Source organism: Ctenocephalides felis, unplaced genomic scaffold (genome assembly GCF_003426905.1).
Source record: "Ctenocephalides felis isolate EL2017-DRISC unplaced genomic scaffold, ASM342690v1 CF-g0.4_SCAFFOLD_01886, whole genome shotgun sequence".
In the NCBI taxonomy this organism is placed as follows: Eukaryota; Metazoa; Arthropoda; class Insecta; order Siphonaptera; family Pulicidae; genus Ctenocephalides; species Ctenocephalides felis.
Window position 1 is genome coordinate 9,390,078 of NW_020538040.1, and position 18,739 is coordinate 9,408,816.

Consider the following 18,739-nt stretch of genomic DNA (forward strand, 5'->3'; position numbering starts at 1 on the left):
CTTCAAACCTTGAACGCACCGGTACACAAAAAATATTAGAAAATTAACTCAGTAGCAAAATGATTACAAAATTGTTTGAAACAAAAGTGTTAGTAGTCATGACATCCTATAATCATACGTGCGACGTTGATATTTTGACAAATATAAATGACAAAAATTAAATAATTCAAAAGCGGTATTCAGATTTTTGACTTTTTAGTGATGTCAAGTTCAAATTCGTGTCACAAACGCGCATTATAGATCTATTACCTCAAGTGGCTGTTTGGTATCAAGATAGACGAATTTGAGATCAGCCTGGAACTAGTTTATCCAGACTTGCAAAATGACGGAACCAAAACTAAAAGTTGGAAATTCATTTTCCAGGACTGATTCTTCGTTCTTTACACATAATGTTTGTGTTAATGTGTGCCTCATCTAGCGAACGAAATGCGCGTGGTTCGTTTTGTTCGTAATTTTTAGTCTGCGCATATTATTCGTCATGTTCGTTCGTTAGGTGGGGATGCACCTTTACATGTTGATCATGTTTTATAAATTCATGAAATGAAAAGGTGTAAGAATTATATGAAGTTTTCGTTGAATGTTTTCAAATTTATCTACATATATATAAAAATAAGTCGGCTTTTTCTTCCTGACGATATAACTCCAGATCGCACGAACCGATTCGACAATTTTGCATTATAGCTAAGAAAATTAATGGTGCATGGCATCGTGCCTTAATGCAAAATGCTGGAACTTCACGCACCGTAATTAAAAATTCGAGTTGACATTAGTAAGAATTATTAAAATTACGCTTGGTTAAGTCAACGATCAATTCTTGCCACAAAGAATAATGATGTACACGTACTAAATTTCACCATTCAATCAAAAATTGCTGGCGATTTGGTGACATACCAATAATTCCGACTGGTCTTTCGTTTGACTTCAAACGATTGCAATTTCCAGTTCGCCTTGCGTTCGCAATAACAAGTCGCAAGGCCAATCGCTTAGTGTTTGCGGGATAAATTTCAAATAGATTATTTAGAAAATCATTGTTTATTACATGGGCAGTTATACGTTGCCTGTCCACGAGTTGTAAAATCATCCGCTTTGTTTGTGTTAACGTCAGACCAAAAAAACAAAAAATGTGATTTACCAAAGAGCACTTCAATGAAACGGATAATTTGCGGATTCACTTTCATTTACTTAGAGAAGTTCAACTAAAAAGCACTTCATTTTTGTAGTCAAAATAAATTCATTAGTGTTGTGTAATATAATCAAATTTTTCCTTTTCAAATATAACACAAACGAAAAATTTCTTCATCTTTCTTACGAAACCATCTGGTAGCGAAACAGAGTTCGTCGGGTTTGCTAGTTGTTTATACAAATTGATTATCAGTTATCTGTTACAATGAAAGCTTTGATTTAAAAATCCTATATCCTATCATAAATCCTATATAATTATATCGACATTTCGGGGATATAGAATGTGAACTTATTCAGGATCTTTTAAAAGAATAAAATTATACCCCGAAACGCTGATAAAATCATTGATAAGAAAAATTAAGTATAATTAAGAAAAATCGGAGACTTTTTATTACTCGTAATCTCATTCCATGTAGTATTTTATTAGTGTATTTCATCTGGTTTACGATATCAAACGTAATCAGATATAGTGTTTTAGATTAGATATTTTAATGAACTAGATTGTTACAAATTATTTACATAGTTTTAATTAATTGCAGTTATTTTTGAGTGAATGAAGATTAAGATAGTAGCCAAAATGTATGGATGTCGAATAGACTTCACAAAATTCATAAAATTTTTATTCGATCATTAGATTCGACTTACTGTTGTAATTATTAAATAAGAACTAGTGGTGCATGGCATCGTGTCTTGAAGCAAATTGCTGGAACTTCCTGTACCAAAAACTAAATTTTTAAAATTGAAAAATTGACAAATTCGAAAAATTTGTTTTTTTATATTTTGATTTTTTTCTGAAAATTTTTAACATTTTTTGTAAACAATCGCGCTGCATAGCTGATTTGAAGTCGAAATATCAAAGCGCGTAAGCGCCGCGTAGTTGTCTAACGTGTAAACTTTGGTACGGAACCCATATAAATGTACACAAAATTTGTACTTACCATTATAATTTTTATAAAATATCTGATAATATAATGTACATATGTCTATGTCATTGTTTTTTACTTTTTTATTGGATCTCCGCAGACGCTAGACCGGCTTTTACAAAAATTTCACCAGTTGTTCATTTTATCGATACATGTATAATGCTTTTTGAATCATTCAAATCGGATGCTTCGGTATTTCAACAAGTAAAATACCAATTTTGGCACTTTTTGCCCCGTAACTTCGGAACGGCTAGACCTGCCTTTGGCAAAAACTAACCAGCACGTCTCCTTATCAATACGAATTGAAGGTTTTTTAAATTATTCAAATCGGTTGATCCGTGTTCGCAAAATCGTCGACGAAAATATTTGTATCCGCACACACACATACATACATCCTTTTTTTTAAGAAACGTAAAGATATATAAAAAAATTCATTTTGGATTTTTTTGCGATCACTATAACATACCCTACGCCCCTACGGGAAGTTGATAAAAAAAAATTAGACTCGACTCAAATATATCATAAATATAATAAAAAATTTAATGGATTTATAATTTTTATATACGTTATTTATGACTATTTGTTATTTATGACTTATAATAATTCATTATTTTTATTATTTTTAATAATAATTATTATTGTATTAATTAAAATAAAATTCGGTATCTAAGAACTTTTAGATAAATCGCAAAATTACAACCAACGGATTGTAAAATTTTTTTTAGGGTCATAAAAATTAATTGATCATTTGTTGATATTTTATGACAAAAAAACTTGTCGAGAATACGTGCTTAAAAATACAAACTGATATATATATATATATAATATATATATATATATATATATATATATATATTTGAAATGTGTTTAATAATTATCAAAGAACATCAAACTGTGGTCGCAAAATAGTTCATTTTCTAAAGTTTTGCCTTGAGTTTGTAAGCCAAAACGCTTATATATTATATTTATATATATATATATATATATATATATATAGTGTTCCACGGCGTAACGGTTAAGCGCACTACCTTGTGTGGCAAGGTCCTTCAGTTCAAACCCCCGCCCGAATAATAATCGTATAACCCGATATCACGCAGCGAGAGAAAAATACAGGGTGCACCATTTATGTGTGGTTTTGTTTGCACAATGAAAGGAGTCATTTGATCGACGTTGTTTTTCAAACGTAGTTAGCAAGAAAATGGTAAGACTTTAAATTTGATAATAAAAAAAAGTTGAGCAAAATTCATTGAAAATTGTCCAAGTTATTCAACATGTTCATTAACCACATATAAATGGCGCACCCTGTATATTTTCAATCATTTAGTCGGCACTGCGATGTAAAATGGCAATGGGAAATCGCTCACACTGTTCTTCCCCGAATCTAGTTGGAGTTTAACCCATGTCACGGACCTGCCTTAAGAGTCTATGTCAGAAATGTGTCTGTCGCCGATTGCTAATTGGTTGCTAATGGTGTTTGATAAAGGATGATGAAAATAGATGAAAGCAATATATAAATAGCACGGAATAAATCAATTACTATTAAGGTGGGTGTGTGTGAGGATGTGTGTGTACTTGGAAAAAATTAATTAAGGACAGATACAGTACGAGAAAGATCAGGAAGATCTTCTAAATGAAGAAAACGTTGCTAAGGAAGAAGGTGATACTACATATTGAGGAAGAAAGTAATACTACATATCGAATATAAAACCATATGGATCAGAAACATGGATTCTAAGGAAGAAGGTCAACGAAAGCAACATCGAACAAGTACTACAATAAGTGCTGGTACAGCCTCAGCCTTGCAATAACAAGGTTCCAAGTTTATATCTCGCGTTGCGTGCAACCTGATGTCAAGGAGTCATGATATATATCTATGCACTTGAAAATATAGAATAAAAATATATTCTAAGTAAACATTATCATTCTCGGCATTGTTATGATCAAAATACTAATAAAAATTTGAAGTGTGTAAATATATAATTATATAATCACAACTAGAAAAAATAAGATTAGACTCCTTCTAAAAATAGCAGTATCTAAAAATTACTAATTGTCTAAAATGAAAAGCACAAATTGTAATACATGTGGGAATATATAAGAACTATATGCAAGTGGAATTTTGTCTTAATGATTGCGAAAACTTCTGATATATAAATAATCGTCTTAATTAATAAGAATTGAGATTTATTCAGATTTTTTTTGAAATTTGACATGGATCAGTATACACTTTACACTCTTCTATAGGATCAGTTTAATTAGAATTTTTTTCAACAATTAAGTACAAAGAAACTTTACCGATCTCTACCAAAACCCATCTACTACCATTACAAGAATTAGAAGTACAATATAATACAAAATGAAGGACAGTATTTCCATTAAAATGATATTCATATGATTATAATTTAATATAAAATAATATAAATAACAATTTTCATCTGATGTTTTTTTTTTGGCTTTTAAATTTTTTGAATAGAAGCTGCCGTTTCTGAGAAAATACCGATGTGAGGACAAGAAAACTCACATACACACACATACTTTTTTAAATTTTGGTATCAAATGGTTCAAAATGACTTAAAACGTTGAGAAAACATAAAATTAGTCAATCGGATTTTTTTTGAACAAAATATGAACTTCTCTATAGGGAGTTGAAAAATATTTATTTTAATCTTCGAGTAAAAAATCATCCATGGTGTGAGAGCCACCACAAATCAATTATTCCCTTTAACTTGCACTTTTTTTTTAGTACACTTTAATTCATTTTCCTTCCATTTTATTTTCTATTTGCTTCCAGCTCTGTACGGATCAGAGACATGGTATCTTATCTGTCTACCCTATCTTATCCATTCGCTTCCAGTTCTGTACGGATCAGAGACATTGACTCTGATCTGTCTACTCCATTTTCTCTATTCGTTCCGGCTCTGTACGGATCAGAGACATGGACTCTAAGGTAGACAAAAACTATCTATTTGGAGAGTGGTGCTAAAGACAAATAGAGAAGATAAAATGGACAGACAAGATAGCAAATGAAGAAGTCCTGAGGACAAAAAAAGGACTCTACTGAGCACGATCCAGGAAAGAAAAGGAAACTGGATCTGAACCATTTTGCAAAAAGAGTGCCTCCTGCACGACGTTCTCGAAAGTAAAACAGAAAGACCGATGGGAATAGGAAGAAGAAGAATGCAGATGGTTGATGACGAAGAGGAAATACAGGGAACTGAATGCCAAAACAAAGGATTAGGAAGGATGGAAGCAGATATATATATATATATATATATATATATATATATATATATATAAATGTGATATGAGTGGAAATAAAACTAAATGTTTAAGATGAACAATACAACACTCAGATTTTTAACACACACTATAATGGATATTATTTAAGATATAATATCCATCCTTGCCCCTTCATCTTCGACACTTAAGATTTGTTTTCAAATATTTCTGTATATATTCAAATGTTTAGTACTGTATCATTGTAAGAAATAGTTGGTGTATAATTTAAATAAAATATTAAATATTGTATTAGTATATAATTAATTGTTTTGAAATTACACTGAAGATGAGGCATACCATGGTCTCGAAACGTCTGCAATTATTAAATAAAGTGTGTGTTAAAAATCTGAGTGTTGCATTGTTCATATTTAGCATTTATATATATATATATATATATATATATATATATATATATATGTGTGTGTGTGTGTGTATATTACACACGTATATTATTAATTTACATGCATAATATGTATAATGCGCGCAGCAAAACCGCCAAGACCGACTCTCAATTCTGGAGCACACGTCCATCATTATGAAGAATTTCAACTCTAAAAAAAAATCTATCGGACAAAACCTACATTCGAGATTATAATTTTCATACATAAAGCGGTCACAGAATCATTTTTGACATAACATTACATTTTACATGCAGTATTGAACACTTATTTTATTTATTAATTTATTTATTTATTCATAAGCCGTTATCAGTAACAAATAGTACTTTATGTTCTTGTTAGTAGTTGAGAATTATAAATAACGTTAACTATTTTTGAAACAATTTACGATATTATTATAAAATCAACAACATATATTTATAATTGATTTTAGTTTATATAATGTAATTGTTTTTATGTTTTATAAAATAAGTAGTATTATACAAATACATTAATGACTAACGTTGGAATTATTCCTAATCAAATGGTTGCTATTGCATTCCATATTGCAAAAATATTTTAATTAATTTGATGTAAATTTATTCGATATTAATTGTAGTAAAACAGAACCAACCCTTTAGTGCTGCTTTTTTTCTAGTATTGCTATATAAATAATGGGGCAGGTCCGTGAGCTGAGTTAAACTCCAACTCGATTCAGGGAAGAATAGTATGAGAGATTTCCCATTGATATTACACACCGCAGTATTTTCAATTGAAAACATATTTCTGATCTATATTCTCAAGTAAAAATTGATATCACTTGTGCATGATGTCAGGTTATCCAGAGTGGGGGGTTCGACCTCACAACTTCGTCTACACAAAACTTAAACGTTACGCCATGAAAAACCTAGATATATAGTCATCAGTGTAAGTATAAATAATATGTTAAATAATATATTTTCTCTGATATCAAGCAGTAGTAATAATCCTTTTCACTTGACAAAAGGCATAAAAAGTAAATCAAAAGCTGTGTTGTGAGCTGAAATTTCATTTTCGTCTAATTTTCTCAAAAACAACTCAACCGATTTCAAAAATTTTAAATATTTGCATTCGATAAAACTCGATAAGGACTCGTGTTGAGTAATTTTGCGAAACGACCAGCCGAGCCGTTTCTTTACAATTAGTAGATAAGTGCAAAAATTTTTGTCAACATTTTCGTAAACGCTTTCGCCAAAAGTCTTGAACTAATTCTGAAAGTTGAACTACTTTTCAAAAAATAGCAGTTGGGAAATATGCAATTAGTTTTTGGTCAGAGCCGTTTCTTCATAATTAATCATTGGAATTTTTTTTGACAATTTTAATGAAACTTTGCATAATTATAAAATTCACGCTCTAATAAACGATAATCCTAAAATAATATAGACCTAGGATATATAAAAAATCACCCGGGTTTGGAATAATCACAAGACAATGCAATCGCTAACAGTAACTAATTAAAATTCTAAACTGATTAAATCAATTATTCGCACATATCAGAAAGTTCACGCACCATGAGGCAAAATGCCACTTATACCTAGTAATCTCATAAATATATCTAACATATTTATTCACATTAGAGGAAGTTTCTGCAATTAACACATACCTTATACTACTAGTTACCATTTGATTAAAATACTTTTTACAACAATTGAGTAACGTTTTAAGTCTTTAATGCAGTGGTTTCCAAGCTGAGGGGCGCGTCTCCTTAGGAAACCACAAATAAGAAAGTTGAGTTACGTGCAAAGATGAATAAATAAAAAAAAATTATTATATAAGTAAGTTATAGTAATCACAAAAAATCGAAAATGAAAATTTTTATATATCTTTACGAATCAAAGGTTTCTAAATATTTTGGCATACCTTAGAAAAAATGGATGTGTTTGTGTATGCGGATACAAATTTTTGTCGACCATTTCGGGAACACGGATCACCCTATATGAATAATTTAAAAAAAAACATTCGTTTTGTATTGATAAGGAGACGCGCTGATTAGTTTTTGGCAAAGGCAGGTCTAGCCGTTCTGAAAATACGGGACAAAAAGTGCCAAAAACTGTAGCTCAATTTTTAAGAGAACGAAGCGTCCGATTTTAATAATTCAAAAAACATTTTACTTGTTTTGACAAGATAAAATACTGATTAAATTTTTGGGAAGGCAGGTCTAGCGGTTATGGACTCTCAATGAAAATAAGTTAAAAAACGCCTTTTGGCGGTCAAAAATGTTCATTGGACATATGCACATCAAATTATCAGATATTTTATAGAGATTTTCATAATGAGTACACATTTTGTGTAAATTTCAATAGGTTCCGTTCCAAGATTTTTAATTACGGTACGGGAAGTTACAGCAAATTGCCTTAAGGCACCCCCACTAGTTTTAATTGAAACAGGGCAAATACAAAAAGTTGGGAAACTACTGCTTCAATGTGTCTATAATTAAATCAAGTACTATTACACCAAAATAAAAAAAATAAATTTCACCATAATATGAACAAAATGTAAAAAGACATGTTAATTTTTAATCGTACAAAATACCGTATCGTGCGTATACATAATAAATACATGTCGATATACGTTATACGTTAGATATCGATATTATGCAAATTGTGAAAAAGTCGATGCCGTTTTGCGGAGCAAGGCTGCCATTAATTAGAAATCTGCTACTCGTTCAATCAATATACATGCACATGGCACAGTCAAAATTACTAACTCAGTCAGTAAACCTGTTATTTCAGTGTTGAAAAACGGAATTTCGATTGCAACATTTTGAAATTACAGTGTTACATATGGGGGCACAGGCAGGCCGATGCCACGTATGGGATTAATGATACATGCACTCACTTTTAGGGCAATATTGAGTATATTACCAGTGAATCCTTGTATATTGTACTGAGGAGCCAAACAAGATTTATTAACTTCCCTAATAATGAGTTCATGGTCTCAACGAACATCCTAAAATATCCTAGGCCTACGAAAAGTGATTCATTTGGAAAAAAATTAAAATTCCATTGTCATGATTTTAAAAGTTGTTAAATGTTGAGGCAAAATGCCACTTACACCTTGTTATTAACTTTCGAAGAGAAGTTTATGTTGTCATAAAAAAAAATCCGATTCGCTATTTTTGTGTTTTCTCGACGTTTCAAGCCATTCTGAATCGAATGAGAACAAATTTGGAAAAAGTATGTGTGTGTGAACAGATTTTTTGCCGTAAATCGACATTTTCTCAAAAACGGCTGGACCGATTTCAAAAATTTAAAAGCCATTCGATGCACCTCGATGAAGACTATTTTTGTACGACGATCGGCCAAGCCGTTTCTTTATAAATAGCAGAAAAGTGAAGAATTTTTCGTCCACGTTTCAGCCCGTAATTCTGAATCGATTTTGAAAATTCACCGTTCGAAAGATATTGGTTGGGAATCGCGCTGATTAGTTTTTGGTAGAGATCGGCCGGCCCGTCTTCTTGTAATAAAGTGTTAAAATTTTTTTTCGACGATTATTATCAATTTTTTGACGATAGATACCATAGTCTTATAGATCATACTAAAATATTACGGCCCTACTTTAAAAAATTGTCAAAGTTTGCAAAAATTAGTATCGTTTTTTTGGCATTTGTCAAAATTAGACCTTTCATCGATGTTTGCTCAAAAACGCCTGAACCGATTTCAGAAATTTAAAAGCCATTTGATGTATCTCGATGAGGACTATCGTTTGTCAGTTTTGTGCGATGATCTGCCTAGCCGTTTCTCTGTAATTTGGAAAAAAATTCTAAACTTTTCGTCCAAATTTAAGCTCTAACTACCGAATCGATTTTAAAAAATCGAAAACTGTTCGAAAGATATTAGTTGGGAATGATACTAATTAGTTTTAGGTGAAAATCTACAGAGCCGCTTTCTTATAATTAACTGTTGCAAAAAAAAATTAAGCTGATTTTTATGGAACTTTTTTTTGACGATATATTATATATCATGGTCTTATAGAACTTACTGAAATATTAGAGCCCTACGACAAGTAGTTTAATTTTAAAAACTCATCTAAGTTTGAGGACATGAGTAGTTTTTTGACGTTTGTTAAAATTAAAATTAGACGATTTACTTGGTGTAACGATAGAGTACTTGGTCTTAATGAACATACTAAACCATTATAGTCCTACGAAAATGGTTCAATTATAAAATTGTTGATTTGTGAAAATTTCTTTTTAGAAAATAGTCGAGATAACGTATTCGTTCATTCTCAATTATGTGTAATAAATCCACTCGGAATACTTTTAATCACTCATAAATTAATTTATTTTTTATTTATTAAGTCGATTATTTATAGGGAAGTTTATATAACTTGCCTCGAAGCAAAATACCAATACCAGCTAGTTATTATTATAATTATTATTATTCTACTCATTTTAACAATTCACCCTATCGAAAAAATAGAAATAAGTAGGTCATAAAACTTCCACGAATTATAATTTCACGAAAGAATTGCATCATTCTGTCATATGATATGTCGTGTTTTAATTCATTAAATTCTTATATTACATCGCCCTTACACACATAATAATCTTAATAACAAACAATTATGATATTAAGTGTTTATATAGGAGAGACCGGTGGTAAACATGTCAACTTAATATACATTTAGTAAACATAAGTATGTACTTAATATACATTTATTATACCCGGCAACTAATTTTTGCATCTTAAAAATTGAAAAAAAAAAATCATGCAGGTGTTGTGATATAATTCCTTGCCCCAATGCAACCCATCGGTTGGCTATTATCGGATGAAATTTTATGAGATATATTGCTAATAGTTGTGTAAATTGAAGTAATATTGAAAATAATCAATATTTTGGTTTTATTTAAACTAAAAATGTAACATATTTTTAAATGCTATAAAAAGTAAACCTCGATTAATTTTTTTTAAAGCACCGTTTTGAATCTTGGTTTGAGTCATCTTTTGAATTTTTTTGAATCGCAAAAAAATCTGAAATAAAATTTTTTGCATATCGTCACGTTTCAGAGGTTTCAGAACATTTTCGCATGCCTCAGAAAAAATGAATGTGTGTGTGTGTTTTGTGTGTCCGCAATTGTTTGTCCACGTTTTCGGCCGCACGGATGAACCGATTTGATTAATTCAGAAAACATTTCAATTCCTAGTGATAGGGAGATGTGCTGATTAGTTTTTGACAAAGGCAGGTTCAGCCATTTAGAAGATACACAGCTAAATGTACAAAAATGGCAGTTTTTGAGAAAACAGCATCCGATTTGAATGATTCACAAAACTATCTACTTGTGTTGATAAAACTATAGCTTTTGGAATTTTTTTTTTCAAAATTCATTTTTTCAGTAAATGCTGATAAACTAAAACTAAAAATAAAAATATTTTCATTGTTTTAACAATTAATGTAATTTTAATATTATTTTCTGCCGTAAGATGCGTTTTTCGTTCAGCCTCTGAAAAATCGTCTTATCGGGGTTTTACCGTATATGTATATATACATATACATATATGTATGTATATATAAAAATAAATTATCGTTATAGACGATTTAATAAGAACCGTGCACGCGTTGTCTTCGAGATTATTAAAAAGCGTTCGATGGACGAGGATATTTTAATTAATTTTAATTGGTAGCTAATTAGTTTGAATTGGCTGCAAATTATGATAGAATGCAAGATAAACGCCGATATGTACATTTATTAATATATACAGGGTGTCCCAGAGGTTGACGTCAAGACGAATCTGGATGATAGTATTGAAATTAACTCCTGAGAAAATTAGAAAAAAAAATCTCATGTTTGAAAATTATGAGCTTTTAAGTGCAACATAATGCTATGGTAAAATTATAATAATTTTATTGTGATTAATTTTTAATAATGTTGTTCATTTAAACTTTGGAACCGTAACCGTAAATAATATTTCTAACACAGTAAAAAATAATAGCACAATGGCCCAAGTTTTCAAAAATAAAGACTTTTTGTTGAACTATAAATTTAATTTTTTTAAATCGAACGACTTTCAGAGGCTCTTTGAATAAAAATGTACTATAGTGTGTTGACAAGTTTCATCAAAATTTGGCGCATTTAATCCGGATTGTAAATTGGTAAAAAAAATAATTGATAATTTTATTATTGAAAAGTTGCGAGTAAGTAAAAATATAAAAAACCTAAAAGTTATACGAAGCAGAACTTTAGTAAGAATTAAAATTAAAATCTGAATTATTTTTGATATTCAAAATCTAAAAAAAAAATTGAAAAAGAAATGTTCGTGACATATTTTTTCCAAAAGCAATTATTTTGTCAAAACAAGCAGAATGTTCAAAAACCTTCAAAACGTGAAGATATTCGATTTTTGGACGATTACAATAACTTACCCTACAGAAAGCTAAAAATTAAGTTTCCTGTATTTATTACAAATAAAAAAGATGAACAAGTGAATAGTCGAGTTTCGGCAGCCGTAGTGAGCACATCGTTCAAAATATTTATTTAATAGTATAATTTTGATTGTAGTGAATAGAAGAAATTATAACGGGTTATTATGGATACCGAGCCACCTGACCCGGGTGGCGGTGAGTCACAATCGTTATCAGATGTCGATATAAATACAAGTAGTGAAAGTGAATTGGAGTGGGATAATAATACATATTATGTCACAGAAGGTGACAAAATTCATTGGGTAAATGATACTACTAATATTAGAGATAAATCGGGAATAATTAATAGGAAAGATGGTGAAACATATAGAATTTATAATGAAAATAATGTAATGACTGGTAATAATTCAATAAATGACAGATCGGAAAGTACAAATAAAAGTTAAAAGCAGATGTAATTAAGAGGCAAATGCAAATCAAACTAGTGATAATAATTCAGTAGTAAATGAAAACAATGAAAACAATAATAATTGGTATAATATGTGTGTAAAGGACATGGAAACCATTAAAGAAATGAAATTTTATCAAGAAACGGATGAAGGCCCATTCATAGTGCATGCTGAGAGTAAAGATAAAAATATTGGAAGATTTCACCCAATGGCAGTAGGAAGAATCTTTCATAAACATTTAATAAATTTGAGTAAAGATATAGAAGAAATCAGATCAATCGGTAAAAATAAAATAAATATAGTATTGAAAAATTATAAGAGTGCAAATAGAATAATAAGAGAAAATTTATTAGAAATATTTAACATTAATGCATATATACCTAGACACAAATTAATGAGATCGGGAATTATCTTTGATATTGACCCAGAAATAGATGAAAAAGAAATATTGAGCAGTATTCGAAGTGATTGTGAAGTTTTGGCAATTAAATGTTTAAAGGGTAGAAATAATGAAACAAAAAAGGTTAGATCACAACGAGTCAAAATTGTATTTAGAGGTAATAAATTACCGGAAAGAGTTTATATACATTCAGTGAGTTGTAGGGTTGAACCATTTATTCAGAAAGTAATACAGTGCCACAATTGCTGGAGGTATGGTCACGTACAGGCCCAATGTAAAAGTAAAATACGTTGTAAAAAGTGTGCAGAGGAACATAAAATGGAGGTATGTAAAAGTGAATTAGTGATATGCGGTCTATGTTATCGAAATCATCTAGCGGATGATAAAGGCTGTGAGGTTTACTTGAAAAATAAAAAAATTAAAGAGATTATGGCAATGCAGAATATAACATATTCCGAAACAAGAAAGATAGTGCAAAACAATGGATACGCTGAAGCAGTTGGTAACACCAATCAGTTTAAAACATATGAAAGTAGTTACCCAGAAATCATTAATACCACTGCACGGAATTCAAGTACATCAAGTAGTAATAGGTATCAAATACTATCAAATTGGAAGGAAAAAGAAGAATATTATGACAAAGAAGTGTTAATGAGAATAAATAAGCCATATAATAGGAATAATATGAGAAATTTTTACAACAGAAATTTTGAACATCGGTCAGGGGTAGATTTAGTAGAAAGAAATGATAGTACTAACTCAAACAGAAGGAATAAAAGAAATGAGATTAGAGAAATATCAACTGCACGGAGGATACAATTGAGAAGTGATATTATGAATATAATTAAAAAACTAGAGGATCAGAGATATGGGATAGATGTAAATAAAGAAGATAATATGAATTTGATAAAAACAAAATTAGAATTAGTTTTAGAAAGTTTAGGTAAAGGTAGTGAAAAAAAATCATTAGAAATGGTTTATTCTGAAGGAATTGATTAATTATTTATTTAGCAAAGATTAATGTGTGAGTATGTAGGTATAAATTTAAAATTTAAAATTTAAAAATTATGTATGTATGTATGTATATATATATATGTGTGTATAATAAATATATATTGAAAAAGAAATAATAAGAAGATAGTTAAGGTTCTATTGTATTTATTTGTTTATTTGGTTAAGTAATGTTAAATCAATTAATTAATTATTGTTATTAATTTTTATATATATAAGGATTAAATTATGAGAATAATGCAATGGAATATTAGATCGTTTTATGCAAATAAAGAAAGTTTAGAAGAGTGGTTATATAATAAACAATTAGATATAATAGCATTATCAGAAACCTGGTTCAATAAGAATAGGCAGTATAATCTAAAAAATTTTAATTGTATAAGAAAAGATAGGAACGATAATAAAGGAGGGTCGGCATTATTTATAAATAAAAATATAGATAGTAGGGAATATGAAATAAATTTTGAATCAGTCGAAGATAATAATTGTCAAATGTGTGCAGCAGAAGTTAACGTTAATAAGGAAAAAATTTATTTGATATCATTGTATGTTGTTCCCAAAACGAATATTTCAAAAGAGCAATGGAATAGATTATTCTGTAAAATCCCAAAACCTTGTATCATTATGGGAGATTTTAATGTTCACCATTATGCGTGGGGTTGCTCATATAGTGATAGATATGGTAATGAACTATTGGAATCAATTGAAGAAAACAATTTATATTTAGTGAACAATGGAAGTCCGACTCTGGTATTCAAAAATACAAAAACGGTGGTTGATATAACTTTATGTTCATCAGAAATAATAAATAAGATAAAGTGGGAAGTGCAAAAGGAGTCACTGGGATCTGATCATTTTCCAATCCATGTTGAACTTAATGTGAAAAATGACAAATATATAAATACATCAGTAAGAAAATGGAATTGTAAACGAGCAGACTGGGATAAATATAAATCCGTTATAGAAGAAAAATGCGAAAAGATAGATAATTCTACAACAGAAGTTAGTTATAGTGAATTATTAGATTGGATTGATAGTGCAGCTAACAGCAGTATACAAATTAATAAGGTGAGAAATAAAACCAGAAGACCAATGTGGTTTGATAATGAGTGCTTGGATTTAATTAAAAAACGAAGAGAAATAGAAGCAAAATACAGAAATAATGCAAACTGGGAAAACTTTATGGAATGTAATAGATTCAAGGCAAAAGTAAGAAGAATTTTCAAATTGAAAAAAAGAGAAAGCTGGAATAATTATATAAATAATATAAAACCTAAAACGCCCGCTAGGAAAGTTTTCAAAATGGTAAGATCTATGCTAAATATGGGTGAATCGGGAAATGTATCAAAATGTAGTGATGATGTATTAGATGTTCTAGTAGACAAAATAGCACCACCAGGAGTTAGTTACAATATTGATGAAGATTTAAATGGGTATGCGGAAATGGAAAATGATTTATTAAGTAAACCGTTTACAAAATGGGAACTAGAAAAAACCTGGAATAAAAGAACGGATACAGCGCCTGGATTAAATAATATTCAATATTCAATGTTAAGAAACCTTCCAGAGAAAGGTAAACAAATATTACTAAAGATAATTAATAAATATTGGAAGAGGCCTGAATTAATTGATGACTGGCATATTAATAAAGTGATTTTATTAAGAAAACCAAATATAAATAGAAATGAAATAGATGCCTATAGACCAATAACTTTAAGCTCGTGCATAGCCAAGATAAAAGATAGATTGATAAAGAGGAGGCTAGAATGGTGGTTGGAACATAATAAAATATTCCCAAGAACTCAATTTGGTTTCAGAAGAAAACATAGTACAATGGATAATTTAAGTATATTTATTAGTGACATATATTTGGCATTTTCTAAAAATACATATGTTGTAGCACTATTTAGTGATATAAAGGGAGCTTATGACAATGTAATACCTAATATTTTAATGGATAAATTATTAAAGTTAGGTTTGCCATTAATTTTTGTACGAAGTATAATTTATAATGTTTTCAAAGAAAAATAGTTTTAGAGATGAATGATAGAAAATATGAAAGATACTTATACAAAGGACTTCCGCAAGGGGGTATACTGAGTCCTTTATTATATGCTTTATATGCTTATGACTTAAAAAAAATTTGGGTACCTGGAACAAAGATCTTACAATATGCTGATGATGTTGTGATTTATGTAGAAAGGAAAACATTAAAAGATGCTTTGGAGATTATGACAAACAATATTGATTTATACAATTTATGGTTGAGCAAAAATGGTTTAACATTATCAGAAGAAAAAAGTACGATTGGTATATTCACTAGACATAATAAAAGAAATTTCCCAACAAGCATTCAAACAAAAAATTATAATATAAAAGTTCAAGAAATAAATAATTTTTTAGGAATTTATCTAGATCAAAAGTTGGCATTCAAGACACATATAGAAAGTATTAAAAAAAGACAGAAAAAAGTATAAATATATTAAGAATGTTAAATAAAACTTGGAATGGTTTACATCCAAGTTCAGCATTAAACCTATATAGAGTATTAATTCGACCAAAATTAGATTATGGCTCTTGGATATTTAGTAACAGTAGAAAAATTCAAGATTTAGACAAGATTCAATATCGATGTCTTAGAATATGTATAGGAGCAATGAAGTCAACGCCAACAAATGTATTATTATTGGAAAGTGGAGAAATGCCATTAGAAATAAGACGAAAGCTCTTATGTGATAAATATATTTTGAAAAACATAATAAATAATGAATCTGTGTTGAATTACAAACTGATGGAAATATGGAGATGTATAGACAGGAGCACATATTGGATAAACAAAAAAGTACCAGACATTCTAAGCAGTTTTCAATTTTTAAAGGATTATAGGAAATTTAACGTAGTCCATGGAGTTCATCCATATTATGAAAAACTGTATTATAATAAAAGAACGATTGTAGTCAAAAAAGAGTATAAAAAGTGGATAGAACACGATGGACCTAATAGTATAATTTTATATACGGATGGGTCGAGAAATAATGTTTCACATAGAGTTGGATGTGCAATATGGATTGAAAAGGAAAAAATACCAATATGTTATAAACTCCCGGAGTTTATTTCTATTTATTCGGCAGAACTAATAGCTATTCGTGAAGCTGTTAGAATAGCTAAAATGAATAAGTATAAAAAAACTATGATTTTAACAGATAGTTTAAGTTGTGTAAATAAATTAGAGAAGTTCATGAATACAATAGAATTTGAAGAAAAAATATATTTTGAAATATTGAATGATATAGAGATAATTACAGGGATTGGAAATAACATAAATATTGGATGGGTACAAGGTCATATAGGTGTGGAAGGAAACGAAAAGGCTGATGAACTGGCAAAAATAGCAAGTGTAAGCGGACAAGAATATAATAAATGCTTATATGGTGACATAATTAAGAAAATTAAAATTAAATCAGAGGAGAGATGGAAAGAAGTATGGAGAGAAACATCGCAAAGAAAAGGAAGGCATTACAAATTATATAATGACTGTTTATCGTTTAAACCATGGTTTGAAGAGTTTAAAAATGAAGAAAGAAGTTTTATTGTCACCATCAGTAGGATAAGAACCAAACACGGAAGCTATGCGAAACACTTGCATAGAATAAAAGTGATAAATTCAGATATATGTAAATGTGGAGAGGAAGAAGGTACTCTGGAACATATAATTCTGGAATGTAAAAAATATGAAGAAAACAGAAAAAGAATGTTAAATTATATATATAGAAATTTAGATATTATCAAACCGTTTAACTTAGATCTATTAATTTGTAATAAGAATAGCTATAGAGTAATATATGAATTTTTAGTTAGATCAAAAATTAAAATATAAATATGTATATTTAAAATTATATAGAAAATATTTAAGTTAAAATGTATGTTATATGGCTAATTGTATAATAAGAGGAAGCCAATAAAAAAAAAAAAAAAAAAAAAAAAAAGAACAAGTGAAGTAAAATTTCACCAGAAAATTTTTTATTACCACATAAGTATAAATAAAATTTCTGACCTATCGCAACAACTTCAATAACAAAACAAGGAATACAAAAAAAATAGTTTTTTTATGACGCAAAATGTTTCATTATGCAATGTTTTTTCTGAAACAGCTAAAAATGAAGAAATTATATTGTTTTTTAAACGACAGAAATTAGTTTTGATATTTCGCAATAGCGAAAATTATGCGTTGCGTAAGATCAGTTGACATCGAAATTCATTCAGATGTAACAAAGTAATGATGATGATAATACTTTGTTGTTTTATAAATAAATACATTATTGTGCAGATTTGCATAAGATGCAAACGCAAACTAGAAGTGTATGACATATAGTACCATCAGGTAAGGGGGCGTCCATTAATCAGTGATCTATTTTTTACAATTACCCCAAACATAACGTATTTTTTAGTTACGAAAAAAAAATTGTAAATTTTTAATTTTTTTTTTGAGAATGTTCGATTTTTTTTTAATTTGATAATTAGATGTGTAATATGTGATGTACACCTTTTAGGTCTTCAAACCATAATTTTTGATCTTCGTTATTGGTATGGGACCCTAAATAAAGTCAGTTTCGACGTTTTTTTTATTTTATATATCATAAAGAATAAGAACCAGATAACGTAGAATATAAGAACCAGAGACGTAGAAGCCGACAAAACTTTCTGATAAATATAAAA

At 29.3% G+C, this 18,739-nt stretch overlaps 1 protein-coding gene across 1 annotated transcript; it reads left to right on the forward strand.

The window, feature by feature from the left end:
- Positions 1 to 14,647: 14,647 nt before the first annotated feature.
- Positions 14,648 to 17,634, forward strand: LOC113378715. The gene is made up of 5 exons (XM_026619278.1): positions 14,648 to 15,212; positions 15,393 to 15,993; positions 16,047 to 16,333; positions 17,155 to 17,420; positions 17,488 to 17,634. The coding sequence occupies exons 1-5, from the start codon at positions 14,648 to 14,650 to the stop codon at positions 17,632 to 17,634; spliced, it is 1,866 nt and encodes a 621-aa protein (XP_026475063.1).
- The last annotated feature ends 1,105 nt before the right edge of the window (positions 17,635 to 18,739 follow it).

Excerpts from the sequence above, each read along its gene's own strand:
- LOC113378715 (XM_026619278.1), top strand. The coding sequence starts at position 14,648 with ATGGGAGATTTTAATGTTCACCATTATGCGTGGGGTTGCTCATATAGT. Across the intron at positions 15,994-16,046 it reads TTAATGGATAAATTATTAAA|AAAAATAGTTTTAGAGATGA; the intron begins GTTAGGTTTGCC and ends ATGTTTTCAAAG. Across the intron at positions 16,334-17,154 it reads AGAAGAAAAAAGTACGATTG|AACTAATAGCTATTCGTGAA; the intron begins GTATATTCACTA and ends TTTATTCGGCAG.